Genomic DNA, 21,108 nt, shown 5'->3' with positions numbered 1-21,108 from the left:
ATGCCTCTTCAAATTTGAACGGGATTAGCTGATAAGCTAGTTGAAATACAAATTAGGGAAAAGGGGGGGGGGAGAAAATCTGTTGTGACACGATCAAATCGAGCCATCAAATCTTCAAAATCAGGTCTTGTGATTGGCTTCCCTGATGACTTTGGCCAATCACAGCATTTGATCTTGATACATGAGCTGATGATTCTCACCTATGCAAAGTCTAGGCCCGTCTCCGAAAGGCAAATAGGTCCCGGGGAGGATTTTTTCCTTGTTCTCTTCGGAAAAGCGCTCCGGGTCGAATTTTTCGGGCTCGGGAAAATATCGAGGGTCCGTTTGGAGGCCGTAGGAGGAGACGAAGACCTTGGTCCCTTTCTCGATGACGACGTCCGAGTCTGGTAACTTGAAAGGCTCCGTGCACGTCCGCACCAAAATCCCCGACGCCGGGTACAGTCGCAGCGTCTCTGAACAGAGAAAACATACTCTCTGAAACCCAAATTACATTGCAAACCCAAGAGCATAATCGCCACCATCGCCCCAAACAAACTTCTCTTGCTCACATCCAAATTAAGGTGACTCGTCCCGGTTTCTGCTACGCTCCACGTACCTCCAACGTGCCATTTGTCGTATCGATCAAGTAAAGAATCTCGGCAGATTTTCCATTTTTAGCCAAGGAAAGAACTCATGTCCCCTGTGCATGAGCCTGCATAATCATTCTCAACCAAACAATTGGAAAAATTGAGAGAAATGAACGCAGGATTCATTCTGGGGAAAACCTCGCATTTGATAGAGAAATCGACTTCTGTTCCACCTTGTGCGCGGGTTATCCCTTAAACGAATCCTGCTTTCATTTCCTTTAAGTTGTTTGTCACGCCGGCCATAAACGAACTCAAATATCGATGGTACCACGCGAAAAGGAGCTTATTTACCTCGATTGCAACGTTGCAAACCTCGGTTAATGCTTCACATGCATTCATTATTTTTCAAAAGATACGCGCTGATTCTCCGAAAAATTTAAAATAATTTTCGAACGATTTTATTTGAAATCACGGGAAAGTTAGTTGCGACATTATACTTCGTCCTATTTTCCTTTTTTTTTTTTTTTTTTTTACCGAAAAAAAACAGGGTCCTGGATTCTATAACGTAGGTATTAGGGTAGTTATTCTGGTTTTTTTTTTTTTTTTACGGTGGAAATTAGAAGAAAGTCATAAATAATGACGCGTCTTCTAAATGTCGCAGCGATTTTAGCGTTCGTCCACCCAGGGAAGCTTGGTAGGGCGCACAAGACATCTTCGCAGTTCGATGCGCCTTCAATCCGGCGGAGCTGCAACATGCTTACATCCGTGGTCAAATAGTTGTATTTCACGCCTGCCGTAAAGGAACTCAAATATCGATGGTTCCACGCGAAAAGAGGCTTATTTACCTCGATTGCAACGTTGCAAACCACGGTTAATGCTTCACTTAGATTCAATATTTTTCAAAAGATACGCGCTGATTCTCTGAAAAATTTACTATAATTTTACGAACGATTTTAATTGAAATCATGGGAAAGTTCCTTGTGACTTCATATTAAGTCAAATTATCCTTTTTTACTTTTTACCGAAAAAAAACCGGATTCCCAGATTCTAAATCGTAGCTATTAAGATAGTTATTCTTGTTTTATTTTACGGTGAAAAATAGAAGAGAGACATAAATAATGACGCGTCTTCTAAGTGTCGCAGCGATTTTAGCGTTCGCCCAGCCAGGGAAGCTCGGCAGGGCCTCACAAGACATCTTCTTAGTTTCACGCGCCTTCCATCCGGCGGAGCTGCAACATGCTTACACCCGTGGTATAATAGTTGTATGTCAGGCCTGACGTAAAGAAACTCAAATATCGATGGTTCCACGCAAAAAGAAGCTTATTTACATCGATTGCAACGTTGCAAACCTCGGTTAATGAGAAACAACTTAATCAGCCAAAATACACGTAATAAAAGAACAACTTAATTTGGGGAAAAGGCTGCAAATAAAGAGAAAGGAATAAACAAAACCCGGGACGTTTCAAAATAATAAAAATTTCATTATCAACCGGAAAATAAAACAAAAACGAGCCGTCGCTCCGCTGTAATTGCGAGACCGAGACTGATTACCAGGTAAACAGACTCGGCACAGTGCAGCAAAATCAAAGCACACAAGACAAAGATTACAAAAAAGGATGGAAATTTAATCACCAGCTCCCTCTGGGAGGAAAAACTGGTGATAAGAGGCACAGAGACCATCAACATCAGCGCGGTAATTACAATTACTCGGTTAATGCTTCACTTTGATTCAATATTTGTTAAAAGATACGCGCTGATTCTCTGAAAAATTTACTATAATTTTACGAACGATTTTAATTGAAATCACGGGAAAGTTCGTTGTGACTTCATATTAAGTCCTATTATCCTTTTTTCTTTTATTAGCCGAAAAAAAAACATGGTCCCACATTCTAAATCGTAACCATTAAGATAGTTATTCTTGTTTTATTTTACGGTGAAAAATAGACGAGAGACAAAATAATGACGCGTCCTCTAAGTGTCGCAGCGATTTTAGCGTTCGCCCAGCCAGGGAAGTTCGGTAGGGCGCACAAGACATCTTCGCAGTTCGACGCGCCTTCAATCCGGCGGAGCTGCAACATGCTTACACCCGTGGTATAATAGTTGTATGTCAGGCCTGACGTAAAGAAACTCAAATATCGATGGTTCCACGCAAAAAGAAGCTTATTTACCTCGATTGCAACGTTGCAAACCTCGGTTAATGCTTCACTTTGATTCAATATTTGTTAAAAGATACGCGCTGATTCTCTGAAAAATTTACTATAATTTTACGAACGATTTTAATTGAAATCACGGGAAAGAGGGTTATACAAAATCGGTGATTTTACCCCCCCTCTTGTATTTTGCCCGGAGTTGGATATGTTTTTCCCTTGTCCCCTGTCTTGTGCGCCCTGCCGAGCTTCGCTGGCTGGCGAACGCTAAAGTCGCTACGACACTTAGAAGACGAGTCATTTTTTTATGGACTGTCTTTTAATTATTGACCTTAAAAAAAAAATCAAGAATAACAACCCCTAATATCTAGTTATAGAATTTTGTCTTATGTTTTTTTTTTTTTTTTTTTTTCGGTTTAAAAAGAAAAAAAGGAAAATAGGAGCCATTATAAAGTCGCAACGAAAGAGGGTTGTACAAAATCGGGCGCGATTTTTACCCCCTCTGGTATTTTGCCCGGAGTGGATATTGTTTTTCCTACACAGACACGCCTTTTTTCGGCCGCGTGGCAAAGTTCACCCGAAAATTTTTTCCCGTTCGATTCAAGCGTTGCCAAGTTGAAAGCAGGCAAAATTCTGTAAGTCGGCGTTAAAATTGACGCTATGAAGTTGCGGTTTATAAAGAAAATTCTCTAAAAATTGCCGCACTTTTAGGAAAAAATGACCATCAATTTAATGTCGCGATGATTTTAAAATGGCATTGTTGCCAATTTTTTCGATTTTTTAATCGACTAATTTTAACAAATTCGCAAATTACCCAAAAGTATCTTCAAATTTTTGAATAAAAAGTGTCTAATCGATAGTTCGTTTGATTCCGCACCCATTGATTTATTTAGTCCTGTGGGAGGAAACTCTTGGTTCGCGCGATATCATCATGTTTGTAAACAGCTTTATGGGCGACGACGCTTTTTGAGTCCGGGCGGATAGAAATTTTAGCCTCCAAAAACACAGGTCAGCATTAATTCCATGATTTCCTATGTAATTTTTGGCGCTGAATCCGAATTTGACCATTTCATAACAAAATTGTCACCAAGAAGTTGCCAAATTTGGCAAAAATGACTTAAAATCGGCCTTTTTGGCGGATTATGGCCAGTGACTTGCCAGGAGTTGATTAGACGACAAAATTGGTTATTTCCACAGTTAAAACTCGTTGAAGTTTCTACAAGCTGAGTCAAATTCTTTCTGCTCACGGCAAAATTAAACGCGCGACAAGCAGCAAACTGAAAAAAAGACACCAAAATCGGCGCTTTTTGCGGTTTTTGTCCTTAGTTTCTTGTTTTCCGATTAAGAGAATGTTTCTTGACTAAACCAATGAACAACATGAGCAGAATTTAATAAAAATGAACGATCAAATAAAATCGAGCATATACCGATGTTGCCAAGCTTAAACAAAATACTTGAATTTTGACTGGTTTTTTCGATATTAGCCCTATATTCTTTGTTCACTTCTTATTTTTAAATTATTTAAATGCATCTCTCGTGCAAAATAATACACTTTTGTAGAATAATTTAATTTTCAACTTAGATATAAATTACTAGGGTATTTATTCCAGAGAGGAAAAATTCATAAAACAGTGAGTTTTGTCGAATCGTGTCAATAAATCACATTTTGAAACAGTAATGGAAAACTTTCTGCTAAAAATTAATGAATAAAGTGTACTCCTCAGACTGACTTCATTAAAAAAAGACAAGACGCATTGCGATATTGCCAAAATTACGTAGAATCGTTGAATTTTGGTGGTATTTGACCGTTATTATTCATCGCCCTATATTGAGTATATAATTTTATTTTATAATTCTGAGAAAATGGAGTTTAATAGAAAAAAGCAACAATACCAAAGTGAAGAAGCCGCTCAGGAAAGTGCAATAAGGGGCTTAAAAAGGAACAAAGGCGCTCCAAATTACTGAGGACCTGTGGGAGGACAAGGAACTATGGCGGTTAGGCGTTGCGGGGCGCGAGAGACCACTGTTAAAGCAGCTCCTATCTATGTATGTAACAATACAATAGTTTTTCGTTACACTCTGTGTAATTCAGATTTTCCTAGGAAATGTTTATTCAGTCGGAAAACAAGAAACTTAGGACAAAAACCGCAAAAAGCGCCGATTTTGGTGTCTTTTTTTCAGTTTGCTGCTTGTCGCGCGTTTAATTTTGCCGTGAGCAGAAAGAATTTGACTCAGCTTGTAGAAACTTCAACGAGTTTTAACTGTGGAAATAACCAATTTTGTCGTCTAATCAACTCCTGGCAAGTCACTGGCCATAATCCGCCAAAAAGGCCGATTTTAAGTCATTTTTGCCAAATTTGGCAACTTCTTGGTGACAATTTTGTTATGAAATGGTCAAATTCGGATTCAGCGCCAAAAATTACATAGGAAATCATGGAATTAATGCTGACCTGTGTTTTTGGAGGCTAAAATTTCTATCCGCCCGGACTCAAAAAGCGTCGTCGCTCCATAAAGCTGTTTACAAACATGATGATATCGCGCGAACCAAGAGTTTCCCAGCAGGCTATAATAAATCAATGGGTGCGGAATCAAACGAACTATCGATTAGACAACTTTTTATTCAAATTTGAAGATAGCTTTTTGGGTATTTGCGAATTTGTAAAATTAGTCGAATTAAAAAATCGAAAAATTGGCAACAATGCATGTTAAAATCAATGCGACATTAAATTGATGGTCATTTCCTAAAAGTGCGCAATTTTTAGAGAATTTTCTTTATAAACCGCAACTTCATAGCTCAATTTTAACGCCACTTACAGAATTTGCCTGCTTTCAACTTGGCAACGCTGAATCGAACGGGAAAAATTTCGGGTGAACTTGCCAACGCCGGAAAAAGGCGTGTCTTGTGATAGGGAAAAACATATCCAACTCCGGGCAAAATACAAGAGGGGGGTAAAATCGCCGATTTTGTACAACCCTCTTTCGTTGCGACTTTATATTTGGTCCTATTTTCCTTTTTTTTCTTTTTACCGAAAAAAAAAAAAAAAAAAAAACATAGACCTAAATTCTATAACGTAGATATTAGGGTTGTTATTCTTGATTTTTTTTTTAAGGTAAATAATTTAAAGACAGTCATAAAAAATGACTCGTCTTCTAAGTGTCGTAGCGATTTTAGCGTTCGTCCAGCCAGCGAAGCTCGGCAGGGCGCACAAGATATCTTCGCAGTTTGACGCGCCTTCAATCCGGCGGAGCTGCAACATGCTTACATCCGTGGTCAAATAGTTGTATGTCACGCCTGCCGTAAAGGAACTCAAATATCGATGGTTCCACGCGAAAAGGAGCTTAATTACCTCGATTGCAGCGCTGCAAACCACGGTTAATGCTTCAATTTCATTCAATTTTTTTGAACGATACGCACAGATTCTCTGAAAAATTTAAAATAATTTTACGAACGATTTTAATTGAAATCACGGGAAATTTCGTCGCGACATTATATTTAGTCCTATTTTCCTTTTTTTCTTTTTACCGATAAAAAAAACATGGTCCTAGATTCTATAACGTAGGTATTAGGGTAGTTATTCTTGTTTTTTTTACGGTGAAAATTAGAAGAGAGTCATAAATAATGACGCGTCGTCTGAGTGTCGCAGAGATTTTAGCGTTCGTCCCACCAGCGAGGCTCGGCAGGGCGGTCGAGATATCTTCGCAGTTTGACGCGCCTTCAAGCCGGCGGAGCTGCAACATGGTTACATCCGTGGTCAATATTTGCCATTTTTTGGGTTGATAATGATCCTGCAGGCTCATGCGCAAGGGAAATTGTCTTTTTTTGCTTTTTTTGCAAAAATTTCAAAATTTGCCGAGATTTTTTACTTGAGCAATACGAAATATCGAGTGTCGGGTCGACTACAAAACCGGCGGAATCACTTAAATTAAAACTCACTGCCAATCTAGAGCACCTTCAATACCTTCATGGTTCGGACTTAGACAATACTTACCTTAAAATTTTAGACAATATCTTAGACATCCCACTCTAAGACACTATGAGCAATGTAATCGAGCGAGGCAAAAGTTGAATTCGGAGGCCAACGCTATATTTCGCCTTTATGGTGGTTGATGAGTAAAAGCAGGAATATATTTTAGCTCCTTTAGTGTACGCAGGGTCCTGCAATCTTAATTTATTGTGTACACACTATTAAATTATGTGGTTACACTTTCTTCCCTAAATAAAAGAAATAGTTAGCAGTTTTTTTTACTAAAATTCAGCGGATCGCCATAATTTTCGCCAAAAGTAAGCACATAGTATCTAGGAACAATGCACTTCCAATACTTCTACTTATAACAATTAACAAATATGTAAATACAGAGAGGAACATTGGTCGGATTTTATGTGATTTTTATTTTTTTATTTTTTTTAAATATTTTAAATGATGGAAAAAATATAAAGTGTACAGAATCTTCAAAATCATGGTTGGAAAACGATAACTCCGCAAGTCTGAATTATCGCACCAAAAACAGTGTGGCTGGCGCGAAACTCTTATAAGCGCCTAGAAGACTGTAGGAATACTTGACGCATTGCGCCAAAGACAGTGTGACCAGCGCGGCGCGATTGGCGCCTACAAGACTGCAGGAATACTTGACGCATTGCACGCTCACCGTGGTGCGCGCTCGTTGTGAATTCGTCATTTCTCGGTGTCTCTTTGCAGTTTGGCCATAGATCGGTTTAAAAAATATCACATTTAAAATATTGTGTCGTGGCTATAGGGATGATTTAACTCACCATCAATAACTTGGTTGGCATATTTAAATTCCTTCAAAGTTTCGTATTCAATGTCATCACCCAATTTTTCTTTCACAGCTAAAATTTCCTCGTGGAGTTTGGCTTGAACCTGAGGATTCCGCGCCAGCTCGTATAGACAGAAAGTTAGTGCCGCCGCGGTAGGTTCGTAGCCCGCCGAGAAGAATGATCCAATCACTCCACCGATGATATTGTCCGTGAAAACAAGTTCTAGAAGCCAAAAAGCAACATTATGAGCGTCATGTCAGTTGGGAAAGCTACGAAAAGTAGACGGCATGGTTTCATTCTCAGAGATAGATTGCAGGCAAACACAACATACAATTGTCCGAATATTTTCAGAATCGAATTTTGGGATCAAAATAATTTTTTTTGTATCAGGTACAACATTTTCCAACCTCTCTCTCAGAGTTACAGTCCCTCCCGGAAAATTCGCGTCAATTATCATTTAGGTTTTTCCCAGGTCAATTATTTGTTCAACGTGTAAAGGAATAAAGAAATGTCACTGTTCTTGGATTTTTATTCATAGCTGTCATAACAACCAAGAAAAAACGAGTTTTTGGCCCAAACTTTAAGGGACTGAAGGTTTAAATGGCATAACAATTGATATAACGCAAAGCACGCCACGCCACTAACGTTGAGTGAACATTTTTCACATTTTTTTTTTACACAGATCCTTGAAATCCGGAAAACCTCTAAAAAGAATACTTTGAATTTTTTCTTACTCTGTATCCCTTGAATTCATAAAAAATCTCTCGCTCGTTAGAAATCTTGACAATTATGTATGGACAGTTACATAGTCAACTTGGAGAAACATCAATAAACTTTGTTAAGTAATAATTTGTAAGCCATGGTAATTTTCCCTCTCGGTTTGAAGATTATCGTGAGAAAAGTCAAGTCATTACGATGCTTCGGTTGACTTCTAAAAAGCAAAATAGAAGCAAAGATTTTGAAACACTGCAATTACGATACGCGATTTTGGAGTTGACGACCTGTTTTTATGATAAGATGGTGATCATCTCACCGGTATCATTTCCTGCGTCAGTCTTGGATGCCTTTTCAGATTTTTGGAAGTCGATGAGAATTTGGAGAAAATCCGTGCGGGCAGCTGCTTCGCTTTCTTTAAGTGAAGCTGCCTCTTTAATGGCCTCCCTGAAAAAGTTCTCAACTTCGGGTCGCACAGCTTTCCATTTAAGAAGAACAGGAAGTTTCGGGTGCAGTAAATCCAAAAGAGTGAAGATCATTCGCCTCGCATCAAATCTGAGATGAGAAAATGGATTTTTAAAAGTAAAGAAGAGAGATCATTCAATCATACTAAAAGTAAAACGGATATGCCCATTGTCCAGGTGCATGAAAGTCTATCCATTGCGAAATGCAATACAATCCATACTGGATAAAAAAGTATCTTGGATCCCGAGGCCAGACTCATAAAAAAATTTCAAGAAAAATACTCTTGATTCCATCGGATTTTTGCATGAATCGAAAGCCAAACCTCTTAATTTAAGCGGACCTCCTTTCGATTCAAGCAAAAATCCGATTGCATCGAGAGTATTATTTCTTGTTAAATTTTTCAAGAGTTGGACTCAGGATTCAAGAGCCTCTTTTTTTCGGTGCATATAAAAGCCCCTAAAATAGCGGATTAAAATTAATCTCATCCCCAAAACTACAAAACTTGAACAATTTTTTATTCGAAAAATATTTCCAGGTTTTCTGATCAGCAGCCTGATTGTTGAAATTTTTTGTTTGTCGGGATGATATAGATGACATAGGTTAAAAGGCGGAGTGAGATTGGTCGGCTATGTCTTATCGCTGCTTTGTCGTGCCTTTGTCAGGTGGAATGGACAACATATTGTCTGCAACTTAAGAGGTGCCGTTAGCTTGTCGTGAGTTCAACCCGACATAGGCACGACAAAGCAGCGATAAGACATAGCCGACCAATCTCACTCCGCCTTTTAACCTATAATGTCATCTATGTCGTCCCGACAAACAAGAATTTCAACTATCAGGCTGCTCAAAATGGACTCAAGACTCAGGAGACTCAAAATGGTCATAGTTCTGATTTTAATTTTACTCTTTGAAACGCTTTTTTTACTCCATTTCTTTCTTTTTGGGTTTTTTGAGCCCAAGGTCTGAGGTGGATGGTCACTTGTCACTGGAAAAAAAGTAGCTTGGATCTAGAGTCCAGACTCTAAAAAACATTGACAAGAAAAAATACATCTGATTTAATCGGACTTTTGCGTAAATCGAGAGCCAAGCCTCTGAACTCAAGCGGATTTCTTTTTGATTCAAGCAAAAATCCGATTGAATCAAGAGTATTTTTTCTTGTCATTGTTTTCGAGAGTCTGGACTCTAAAGTCAAGCGACTTTTTTTTCCAAAGATGGCGCTTATTGGGCGATAAAATGCCATGAAATGGCGGCCTTACCTGAAGAAATCCCTGGAGAACCTCTTAAACTCGGTTTCCTCATCGTGGATGGAGTCGCACTTAATGCCCATGGCACAAGCCCCGATGACCTCAAGAGTGTAGTTGGACATAACCTTGAGCGCATCGAATTCAACATCTCCTTTATCACCGATGGCTCTCTCCATGTAGGCATCCATCTCCCGGGCGCAGTCCTTCAGGCTGTGGAACATGTTCTTCAGCTTGGCTGTGCTGAAGGCTGTCGCCGTCTTGTGACGTACTTGCCGCCATTTCTCTCCGTTTAAGGTGAAAAGGTGGTTTGACAGGGGATCCAATGTTGTGTCCGGTGACTTCAATCTGAAAATAAAAATAAGAGATACACCGTCTCTCAAAGTTATAAGTGAATATTTTTAGAATTAATTTTTCGCATCAAAATTAGGATTGTTTTTGTCTATGTAACTTTTTCTTAAAAAATCCTCCCTCCTTCTCACAGTTCGAAGTTTTGGCAAACAACTCGTAATGACAGTGTGAAATGAAAATGCATGGAAATTGGCATTTTATGTTCTTTTTCACGCTGAATACATTTTGACCTCACAATCAAAGCAGGATGATATTTTCAAGGTACTTTTGGGGGAGGAACTGTAACTCTGAAGGGGCTCGTCACATATTCATTCTGCTTATTTTAAAATCAAAAATGTTTTTCTTTTGCATATTCTTCTCTTTTTTTTCATTTTAACATTAGTTTTGAAATGGTCAACTTATTCAAATTGTCCAAATCACTTTTCCGGTAAAAATATGAATTAAACAAATCTAATCACGTATTTTCAAACTTTTGTTGATCTCTTCCCGTCGTATTACAGCGAAATATTTCCTTAAGAAACCGCATTTTTTTCAAGCTGTTTCCTCAGCGTTTTCTCGATTTTTAGAAAATGGGAGGGGGGGGGGGATTCAGGCCATCGTCACGTAATTCAACAAAATAGAAATAAAAACGAATAAAAATTTGAGGTTACGAATGCGTTACAAGGGGAAAGTGGAAAAAATCGTATCAAAAAGTGCGTTTTGTTCAGCAGTGCCGTGCTAAGGAAGAACGCCGTAAGAACATTCGAGAGTTGCCAAGTTTTCTTCGATAAAACCGAATTTACTGAGAAAATTAAGGATATTTTCCCCCAAAATTTTCAGACTATTTTGTACGCAATTTAATCTAAAATATCTGAAACTTTAAAAAAAATGTGCGTCAATATCGTCAAAAATACAAGTTTTATTGAGGAAAAGGCGACTCTCGAATGTTCACACGGCGTTTTCCCTCAGCGCGGCAGAGCAGAAATACGTGCAATTATGGTAATATTCTGGGATGAATTTCAAACCTGCCAGAGAAGCTGGAGAAGCTCTTGACTAGGACGATCCTGGCAAGTTCGGGGTCGCGGACGACCAAAATAGGCTTGGTAAGTTCCAAAGAGCCCACGTAGGGGTGTCCATCGAAGGCCTTGTACACGCCGTAGAAGTTGTCGGTGAAGGAGTCCATTCGGAGGACAAGCCGGAAGGTGCGCACGATGCTCTGTGCGGGGCTTTGGCACGGGACGCCTCGCTTGCTCCAGTAGTGGAATTTGTCCCGGTAAACGTAGAGCAGGTAAACCATGACACTCAAGAAAATCAGCAGGACCGAGTGAGTGTCCATGGCTGACTTAACTATTTCCAACAGTTCCATTGCTCTCGGTTAAATCTGCAAAAAGGATATCCACAATTAAATCCAAACGTCTTAGCTGAGTGGACTAACGGCCAAGGTGCCAATTTAAGCAGACATGTTTCCAAACTATGGAGAATTTGCACAAAAACATTTTATTGCTTCATCTGAGAGTGCCTAATGAGCTGAGTTCGCAGCATTTTTCACACTTTTTTTTCTGACATGGGAAATTGGAGAAAAATAGATTTAAAAGTGAGAAAATGTGCCGCGTTATGACGTCATTTGGCGGCATTTTCCATTTAAACATATGTATTTCAGCAAATTAGGTAATTTTATCACATTTTCTCCAATATTTGTTCAATTTTAAAACCAAGGATATCGTCGTACTCAGTCTTCCTAGCATCAGGTATAATTTTCAAGATGAAACTCACAAAATTTAGGACACCTGCAAATTCTATATTATCCGTCCGTCTGTTTGGTTCCTTATCTGGATTGATAGAGGTACGGTTCTATCAGAGGAAACGGTGCACCAAAATTCGTCCACAGCTCCGCAAAAAACAACAGGCAGCGCACATTACGACGCAGGCAGGTTTCACTTAGATACTGCTGCGCCTCGGTTCAAAGAATAATTAAGGACGTCACGCGATGATCAGCAGTCAGGTCAGTATTAGTTTCATTTCGAGTGCACACCTTTGACAAGTTTTACCCTGCGTTGACGAGATAAAGGAGAAGTGGTGAAAAATACGAGCGTGCAGATTAGTCGGTCCACTTGAATCATGTATTACATAACATATTTACAGAAAACTTACAGCCTGCGCCTGTCGAACAGTAATTGCGAGGCGTGAATGATCGATTATCGATGTTATTCCCCGTTTGAAGCTGTGGTAAGGAATCGATTATTAAGGCGTTTGTTGTGAACACCCTCTTCTATAGGTTTAAATGGCAGATCAATCAATATATCCCAAAGTACGCTGCCACGCCACTGCTGTTGAACTTCAAGTTTCAGGATTTATTTCTCATGCGGGGGAGTTTACCTATTTTAGACATTGGAAATGCCCTCATCGTTAATTTGAGCCATTCCCCTCTCCCATATGAATTAATCCTTGTTATTTCTACTCCACTTGATCAAGTTTGCAACTGACTCATTATCAGTTAATATCAGGTCTGCACTGTTAAAAATTTCGAAGTGAAATCCTGTGCCGGAATCTATGTAGCGCCCCAAACCCCCGAGTGATATGAATGCAGAGACACTTTTATGCAGCGAAATCTACTCTTTTTGCGGGGTGTCATATACGCTTTTACGGTGCTAATTCCACTTCGTATCCATATAACTTGGTGTTTTTGGGCGCTATATAGACTCCAGCGCCGATTTTTACACCTCGATTTTGAACTGATGTGTTCCAAGTGGAGAGGATTGTAAATAAAGCAGCTTTTTGTACAGGACCCGAGTGTAAAATATCCCAGTCTGAGAGTTTCTTACGGACGGAACATTACAAAAACAAATTGTTCTAAAAGGTATTTTTTATTTTTATTTTTAATTCAATAGGACGAATTAATCTATTGTTTCGCAATGCTCAATTGGTGGTCGTACAAGCAGGGTTGCAAAAATTTATAAAATTTAAAATTATCAAGTTTCAAGGGGAACATCTGTGGAAATTCCCAACATTATGATATAAAATGAAACATAGTTTTTTAGTACCCATCATCAGCCAAAGCTGAATAATCTTATACAGCTGCTAACATCGTTTTGAAGCATCCTTATTCCTCATACCAATTTTTACCACTCTTGGTGCACATATCGACGGTGTAAGTCGGTAACTCGGTTTGCGACGTCGCGTTGCAGACTTCCTGCCATACTTTATTTTTTAAACGGAGTACTACTCAACGGGAATTCTTTAAAACTGCCGTGATTTTTCTTCTCTGTGCGAAAAAAATTCGGCAAAAACTTCAGGGAACGATGCCAATTTGTTCTCCTTCAAAAGATTCATACTATAGATGCGGAGATTTTCGGACACCGCAAACGAGTAATATGTGATTGCCGACTTACACCGTCGATATGAGGAAAAGGGGTACAAATCCAAAATTAAAAGGCGGGGGGGGGGGAAGGAATAGGATTTCCTTGTGTTGTCGTGTATTTTTAGTGCGCATTTTATTTTTAGTGTCAAAAATTTCACCATCATTTGAGACCTCATGAAATATTCCACAAAAAATTCCAATCATTCATCAGTTTATTTTGTTCCATGTCACCCTCCTTACGAAGGATTAAAAGTCAGCCACTCGAGACTGCCTGAATAATACTGCCTTATTGCTTAGGAAAAACGCCGCATGTACCCTCAGGCGTTGCCAAGTTTCCTTTGATATAACACGAATATCCTGGTAAACTCATAAATATTTTCCTTTCAATTTTTCAGATAATTTTGTTCGCAATTCCACCTTAAATTCCTGAAAATTTCAAGGAAAAGTTTTCTTATTCTTCCTAAAAAATAAGCATTTAATTGAAGGGAATTCGGCAACTCTCGAATGTTCATACGGCGTTTTTCCTTAGCACGGCAGAATAGCAGGCAGCGCCGCCTACACGAGTAACAGCTAATAGAGCGCAGGCGATACAGCTCGGAGCGCCTTCAATTCTTAGCGTATGCAACGAGGACATCCTTTGAACACGAATAGTTGCATCCAGGCGTTAACATACCGTTGCGGCGCACAGTGGGCCGAGTCAATCAGGGAGGTCGGACATGAAATTTTAACTAAAATTGAGAATTTTTGTGTTCATTTCGTCACATTTTAAATTTCAAGGGATGTCTCCAGATGAAAATTTTACGAGAAAACCAATGAAATCACTTTCGGAACCTCAAAAATTTGTATAAACGGAGTTATAGGCGTTTGAAGATTCCAAATTTTGTCGAACCTCTATTGACTCGATTCATTGTGCGGCGAGTCCATCGCTGCCATGTGAAGGAAAAACGCCGAACCGAACGTTAAAATAATATCCGAACGTTGCCAAATTTCCTCTGACAAAGGTTTATTTCCAATATATACGACATGGATATTTTTCCTCCAAAGGCTCCGTTAAATTATAGATCGCACTGTAAATGATTTCGTGAAAATTGTGTGGTAAATTACGCATAAAATATTGAGAAAATCACGTATCTACTAACAAGGTTTTGACAACGCCATATTTTCCATACGACGTTTTTCTTTCAGCAAGGCAGATCGGTAAAACGAATGCCGACAGTCGAAAAACACGTTCCTTGTTCGTTACATTGAAATCTCCGCTGCTCTTTTCTCTATTCCTCTGATAGTTTGTTTTCGGGGAAAATGTACACTTTAAACTTTGAAAATTTTCGTGATTCTCTTTAAATTTTAGTGGTAATATTTCGGAAAATGTCGATGCAAAGTCTATACTCAATTACTCAATAACTATCTAATATAACAATAAAATAATTTCATTTAAATTATTGAAACTTTGCATTACGAAGAGCAAGCATGAGCTTAGATCAGCACGTAACGTGAACAATCCCCTCTTCCCGACCGTTTTTAATACCACAATAAGTGGACTGCATTTTGCACAAAGGAACCAAGAGCATTCCAATGTTGCTAGGATTGTGCGACTTACATACCTTGCGATAAAATTACTGAAACCTTACTAAAAATTAAATTTACAGAGGTAATTTTTGTATTGAATTTATATTTCTTGGGAGTAAAAATAAAACTTGTTTAGGTGATCAGTTTATATTTGCAAGTTAGAAAAAGTTCCACAATCTAAGCGACATTGAAATGCTCTTGTGGTTCCTCTTTGCAAAATGGAATCCAACTGATCAACGAAGACTTCCCGTGGGCTGATTTTTGAAATTAATAGACATAAAATGTAAAGGGAAAATAGAGCGATCTTATCAGCTGAAACGGGTAGATGTAATAGAGTGAGGGGGAAAAGATGCGAGAGGAACGGAAGCGTCTCTCGTGGATTCGCGTCAGTCAGTCTATTACTTATCCCCTTCGTTTATTGCAACCACCCACCTCCATCAACAGGATCCTTTTGTATTCCTTTCGTCTATCGCTTTGTCTATCAATTTCAATAACCAGCCCGCTGGAAAAGTTGACAGGCAGTAAATACGAGTAAGACACTATTGTCAGTAGAGTAATTAGTTCAAATAAGAAAACTATGAAGAATCCCACCAACCAGTCTACGCGTAGATAGTCATCCAAATTGATGTATTGATGCGTGCGTAAAAATCACCTCAACAAACGGAAAAAAAACTAGCTCAGTTACAAAAACCGACGAACGCGACAAAGCCTCGGCTGGGACTGATTGTAAGACGCAAATTCCGCATCTTATTATTAGATCATGGGATATAGTCACTTTTATTTTTCATGCGAGCGAACCACTCCGCATCTATTACGCAATGGATGCGATAGTTTGGAGACGGAGATAATTCACTCTTGTTGCGGGGAGATGAGTGGTCAAGGTCCTTCCTGCCATTCACCCGGACCGCCCCCCCGCCCCGGCGTGCAGCGCGTTTGCGGTATATCGATTGATCTGCCACTTAAACCTTTGGAAAAGGATCGATAATCAGTGTGTTTGCAACGAACACCTTTATGATCGATACTTTACGACAGCTTCGAATGGGAAAATATCGATAATCGATCATTCATGACTCGCCACTGATCTCGGCATGGATCAGACTCGGAGCGGCCAAGCTCGCTCTGTGTATTGGAACATTACGTCATCACTGTCCAACGACTACCAGTGCGGGGCGATAGTGATTTGATTTGATAGTCGATCGGCTAATGAAGTTCTTGCATGTGTCAAGAATTTGTGATTCAAATCAGTGGTGTCATACCCCCTCAGGTTCTCGACGAGCTCCCCCCCCCCCATTTCATTACTTAGCACCTCTCCCCCTCAGAGCAGCCGCGGGTTTCTGGGGAGTTTGAGTGGACTCCTTCCAAGGGATGTGAGGGGGGCCGGGGGGCTTCCCCTGACATAATTTTGATAATTTGATGTTCTCTAAAGGCAATTTGAGGATATAATCAGCAGTTTTGTCTCCTTTTCCACTGCACAAAGCGTAGTTTTCACGAGTAAACATATCACTGTGTTTTAAAAATTAAACGAAACTTTTTCTTGCAGAAAAACGGAGGGGGGGGGGGAGAAGAAATATGCGGGATTTGAAGAATTGGGGAGTAAAAAAATGGGGGAGGGGAGAAAAGAAGAAAGGGGGTGGGGGTGACGGAGAATATCACAGAGGGAAAATAGGTAACACTTTGGCGGATATACTCTAACTGCCCATCAAAAAAAGGTCACCCCCCCCCCGCCCCTTATTTCAAAATTGACGAGGGGCTCGTCTGCAAACATGGCTACTGACACCACTGATTTAAGTAATTTTTCTCTCGTAAAATTTCGCTAGAAACACGGTTTTGCCACAGGGTTTTTTTTCAAAATTTTATTGATGTCTTACGCACTGAAGAATGAAAAAACAGCTATTTAGTTTGTATCCCATCGCATAGGTATATTTTTAAAATACACAAGAAGTATAAGCCGATTTAACAACAGCTTAAGTACGTGCATTGCGATTATAATGACGTTCTTAAAGCGCCTACAAATTGGCTGGATACTTCCCTACATACATAATACATTCAACCGTGAAATGTGAAAATTCTATTAATTTCTTTTCAATGTGAAGTTAGAGTTCTAAATTACTTAAAATGTAAGCTGTTGTTTTATTTGATGGAATGGGTAGCAAGGTAAGGTCACGGAAAATTAGAGAAATTGTAATGGCTCGGGGATCCATACAACAAAAAGAACAGCACGAATCACAATCCGATCGGGCCTCGGAGGCCATCCGGATCGAGCCTCCGAGGCTCGACCGGAGAGGACGGTAAAAGGAAATAAGAAAAGAGTAAGTCACGGGTTTAAGGGTTTCGAAGTGACCCGCCGGCCACCCCCGCGCACTCCGTCACATCCGAGAAAGAAAGTAAAAGCTAAACAATCACCCCAAAGGGGTGAAAACTGGGAAGAACTTACATGTTCTCTAGATCGGGAAACGGTCTTCGGCTAACTAACTGTACGGCCAATCAGGCGTCGTCCACTCTCCCTCCACCAGAGGCGCTGCTCTGGTGAGCGGAGAGTGGACGGAACCCGACTGGCGGTAAATTTGATTTAAGCTGTCTGGCCTATTACAAAATTAAGTTAAATTAAATTAAAAATTAAATTTTGGAAATTTTGATGTTAGGAGGTTGAAAATTAAAAAAAAATAATTAAATAATATTCTTGTTTTTTCATGTACCTATTTGCTCTGATAATTTCACATTAACTTCACTTCGAAAAGATCCAAAAGTGTTTCCTACCCCTGACAGAAAGGACCATGCTGGCGTGTGAAACATAGTACCACGTTATCAACAAGGCACCAAATGAGTCAAAGTGCCCAAAACGAAACAATGTTGTGATGAGACCAAATGTTACCATGATGATGACATGTTGACGTAACATGGTACTATGTATCACTCATCAACATGGTAAATGTTGATGTAACAAAATGATCGGAGCATGGTTCCAACATGATCGCTTTTTGCAGAGTGACTCGTTCATTTTAAGAATTTGTTTAAGTACGGTTTTTTCGTAGTCCAAATTGATGAGTCAATGCCACTAGGCTGCCGTGCTAAGGGAGGACGCCGTAGGTATGCACTTTCAGATGTTGCCAAGTTTCTTTTGATAAAAACCGAATTTATTGGCAAAACTGTGAATATTTTTCCCCACAATTTTCAGAAAATTTTGCACGCAACGTTATCTAAAATATGCACGAATGTCGTCAAAAATACATGTTTTATCGAGGAAAATTTGGCAACTCTCGAATGTTCATACGGCGTTCTTCCTTAGCCCGGCGGTAGGGTACACGACACGAGTTTTCTTTTTTCGCGTCAAAGAAGATTTCGATGGCGAGGCGGACGCGGACGTTATACTTAAAGGAGATTTTAATCAAGAGTGGCGGTAGCCACCCCCGGTCGAGGAAAATGACGTCCTACTATAGTCCCGATAACAAACGGGTGGCCGACACTCTTAGTCACAGGCAATGGAATTCAGAGCAAACGGCGGCACGGATTCCAACGATCTTGGTGTCTATGGACGCAGCTAAGTTAGCCGGATGGCGTATAAGGGTTTCATTAAGATCCATTGAGTTTTCAAAAAGTTATAAGCACTTAATGACCCAAAACGACGAAAATTTTACTTTTCACTTTGCCGGGAAATTTGAATTTCAAGAATCCACGGTCCTGAGAAAGTCACTCAAACTCCGCGATAACGGTAAACCTTAAGTGGGTACCTAAAGAATCGCCATGTTACCGTGTCCACGGGTTTTTACAGTTTTTTAACATTCCTGGTGTTCTAAAAGAGAAATTACGGAAAATACGACTAAACTGCCCGTCATGACCATCTTTAACAACAGATTTCTCGCTTACCCGGCCGCAGATCGTAATGGAGCCTATATAAAGGGCACTCCGTGAAGATATGAGGATTTCATTTTGCCACATAAAAAAGCGCTTTATCTCACGGATAATCCAGCATCCGCTTACATCCTTCAAAATTTTAGCTATAATTTTTGAATTTAGAAAAAAACCAGTAATATAATGGTTCAACGCCATTGGTTCATTCTGTTCAGGTTCGTCCGAGTTTCGGGAACGAAATTCCTGTCGTCGTTATCAACCTCCATCTACTGTATTTATTTGTGAATAATGAACAGATTTAATTTAAAAGTTCAATTCATTTTAGATCCTAACTAATATTACACACTTATATTATTACGCCCACTTTTATCCCGATACACTACTTCATTGGTTTCTTAAAAATCTCAAGTGATTTCTGGTCGGTCGTTACCAACCTCTTTAACTAGTTGTGAATAGATTTACCTAATTTAGAGTCCCTTTATAACCCAGAGTTAAGACAACTCGATTATCAGCTGACTGGCAGCCGGCCTTGGCTGGCCATGGAGGCCGAAACGAGTGCACTCAAACGAACGATATTGAGGGACAAGGATAAGGAATCCTCCGATGTCTGTCATCCAAAAACAACAACATCAACAAAAACTGATCAAAGCCTTAAAATTAGATTGATTAGTGGATAATTTCTTAATATATTTTCATTTTGGTGCGATTAAAATAACAATTCACTCTTGATAAACCACAATTTAGTTATATTTTCATTACTTTTGTTCACATTCGAGGTACCGCCATCTTGGTGCACTCGTTTCGGCCTCCATGAGCGAGAACCAATCAGAATTGGATTTTTTTTTAGGCCACTTTCAGCCTAACCAAAAGTGAGTTGTCTTAACTCTGGGCAAAGACATAAAGACGGAGCACTAAAAGCAAAAAATGAAGCTTCTAGAGCTTCTTTTCAATCACCTCTACTATTGGCTAGAGGATTGGCGGCGAAATCGGGACAAGTTTGAATTCAAATGTAGGGCGGGAACTAATAAATAAAATTGCGGAAACAAAGTATTTTAGGTTGATTTTTGCCCAAATTCAGGTACACACTCATATTTTATTAACTTTAGGTTAGTTTCGGTCCGTCGTCGACCGACTGATTTCATTTGGGAGTAACGTAGATCTAGAACTGTAACGGCCTGTTTGAACCTGCAGAACCACCATAAGCAGAAGAAAAACTAACTTTATCTGAGATTACTGCCTGTTACCGAGCAAAATTAGGTGTAATATATTAGGACGCAGACCGAACTTTCTTAATATAATCGTTTTAAGCATTTAAAACACGTTTCGAAGAAGAAATAAGGAAAAATCAAGAGGACAAGTTCAAATCAAATTTCCGTTTGCCGCCATGGATTCCCGCGCTCATTTACACACTCACACAAATGCGCAGCGCCGAACCTAGCTTCACTTTTTCCCCGTGCTTTTAGATACGAGCACTCCGTCTTTATGTCTTTGACTCTGGGTTATAAAGGGACTCTGTACGTACTCTTATTATTACGTCTCACGTGTTCTCCTGGAGCCCGATATACCTTAATTTCTCTTAAAATGTTCAAGTGATATCTTTATTTTATTGAACGATATGTGACAAAATTTTAAGTGAGGTTATGTCGTCATGTTTATGTCAGTACCTGACCTAAGCGATAGATGTAATTCAGGTAAATTACGTTAACGAAATTACACCGAAATTGTGCCAAACTCTCCAAAGGAAGCAGCATTTACATCACAGAATGTATTCTCACTACTAAAGTCTAAAAATTACTGGAATATGAGCCTCGGCCTTCACATGCGACTGTCACTGAACTTCGACCGAAATTTATTCGCTCTATATCTTGCCATCAACCTATGTGCTCTGGAGTGATTATGCTTCTCTGAAGTGTATGTTATTGACATTAAGAACATGTTTCCTTCATGATTTATCTTGGAATCCTCCCATCTCTTCTACCGTTCTTGTTACGCGCGGCTTGCGTACCTGAGTATGTGAGGCACAATTCCATCCCTTTTCGGAACAATTCAATCATAGGTCAACTGAATGTCACATAATCAAAGGTCTTTGACTGTGAGC

The 21,108-nt window shown here is 39.5% G+C and overlaps 1 protein-coding gene across 9 annotated transcripts in view; it reads right to left on the bottom strand.

The window, feature by feature from the left end:
• Positions 1-21,108, bottom strand: part of LOC109039286 (cytochrome P450 6k1) — a 350,075-nt gene that overhangs the window by 3,463 nt on the left and 325,504 nt on the right. For 6 of the 9 annotated variants that reach the window (XM_072303252.1, XM_072303249.1, XM_072303245.1 and 3 more), the window contains exons 2-6: positions 11,263-11,618; positions 9,923-10,255; positions 8,524-8,759; positions 7,485-7,712; positions 201-452 (exon numbers count right to left, since the gene is read on the bottom strand). In XM_072303252.1, coding sequence (XP_072159353.1) covers positions 201-452; positions 7,485-7,712; positions 8,524-8,759; positions 9,923-10,255; positions 11,263-11,603 — 1,390 coding nt within the window. In that variant the 5' untranslated portion in view covers positions 11,604-11,618. Of the gene's footprint in view, positions 1-200; positions 453-7,484; positions 7,713-8,523; positions 8,760-9,922; positions 10,256-11,262; positions 11,619-12,010; positions 12,230-15,756; positions 16,074-21,108 lie in introns of those variants that run through there. The other 3 variants (XM_019054695.2, XM_072303246.1, XM_072303247.1) reach the window with 3 other exon arrangements.

The sequence above is a fragment of the Bemisia tabaci genome, chromosome 8, assembly GCF_918797505.1.
Source record: "Bemisia tabaci chromosome 8, PGI_BMITA_v3".
In the NCBI taxonomy this organism is placed as follows: domain Eukaryota; kingdom Metazoa; phylum Arthropoda; class Insecta; order Hemiptera; family Aleyrodidae; genus Bemisia; species Bemisia tabaci.
The sequence above is the reverse complement of the archived record's forward strand: the minus strand, read 5'-3'. Positions and strand labels throughout refer to the sequence as shown.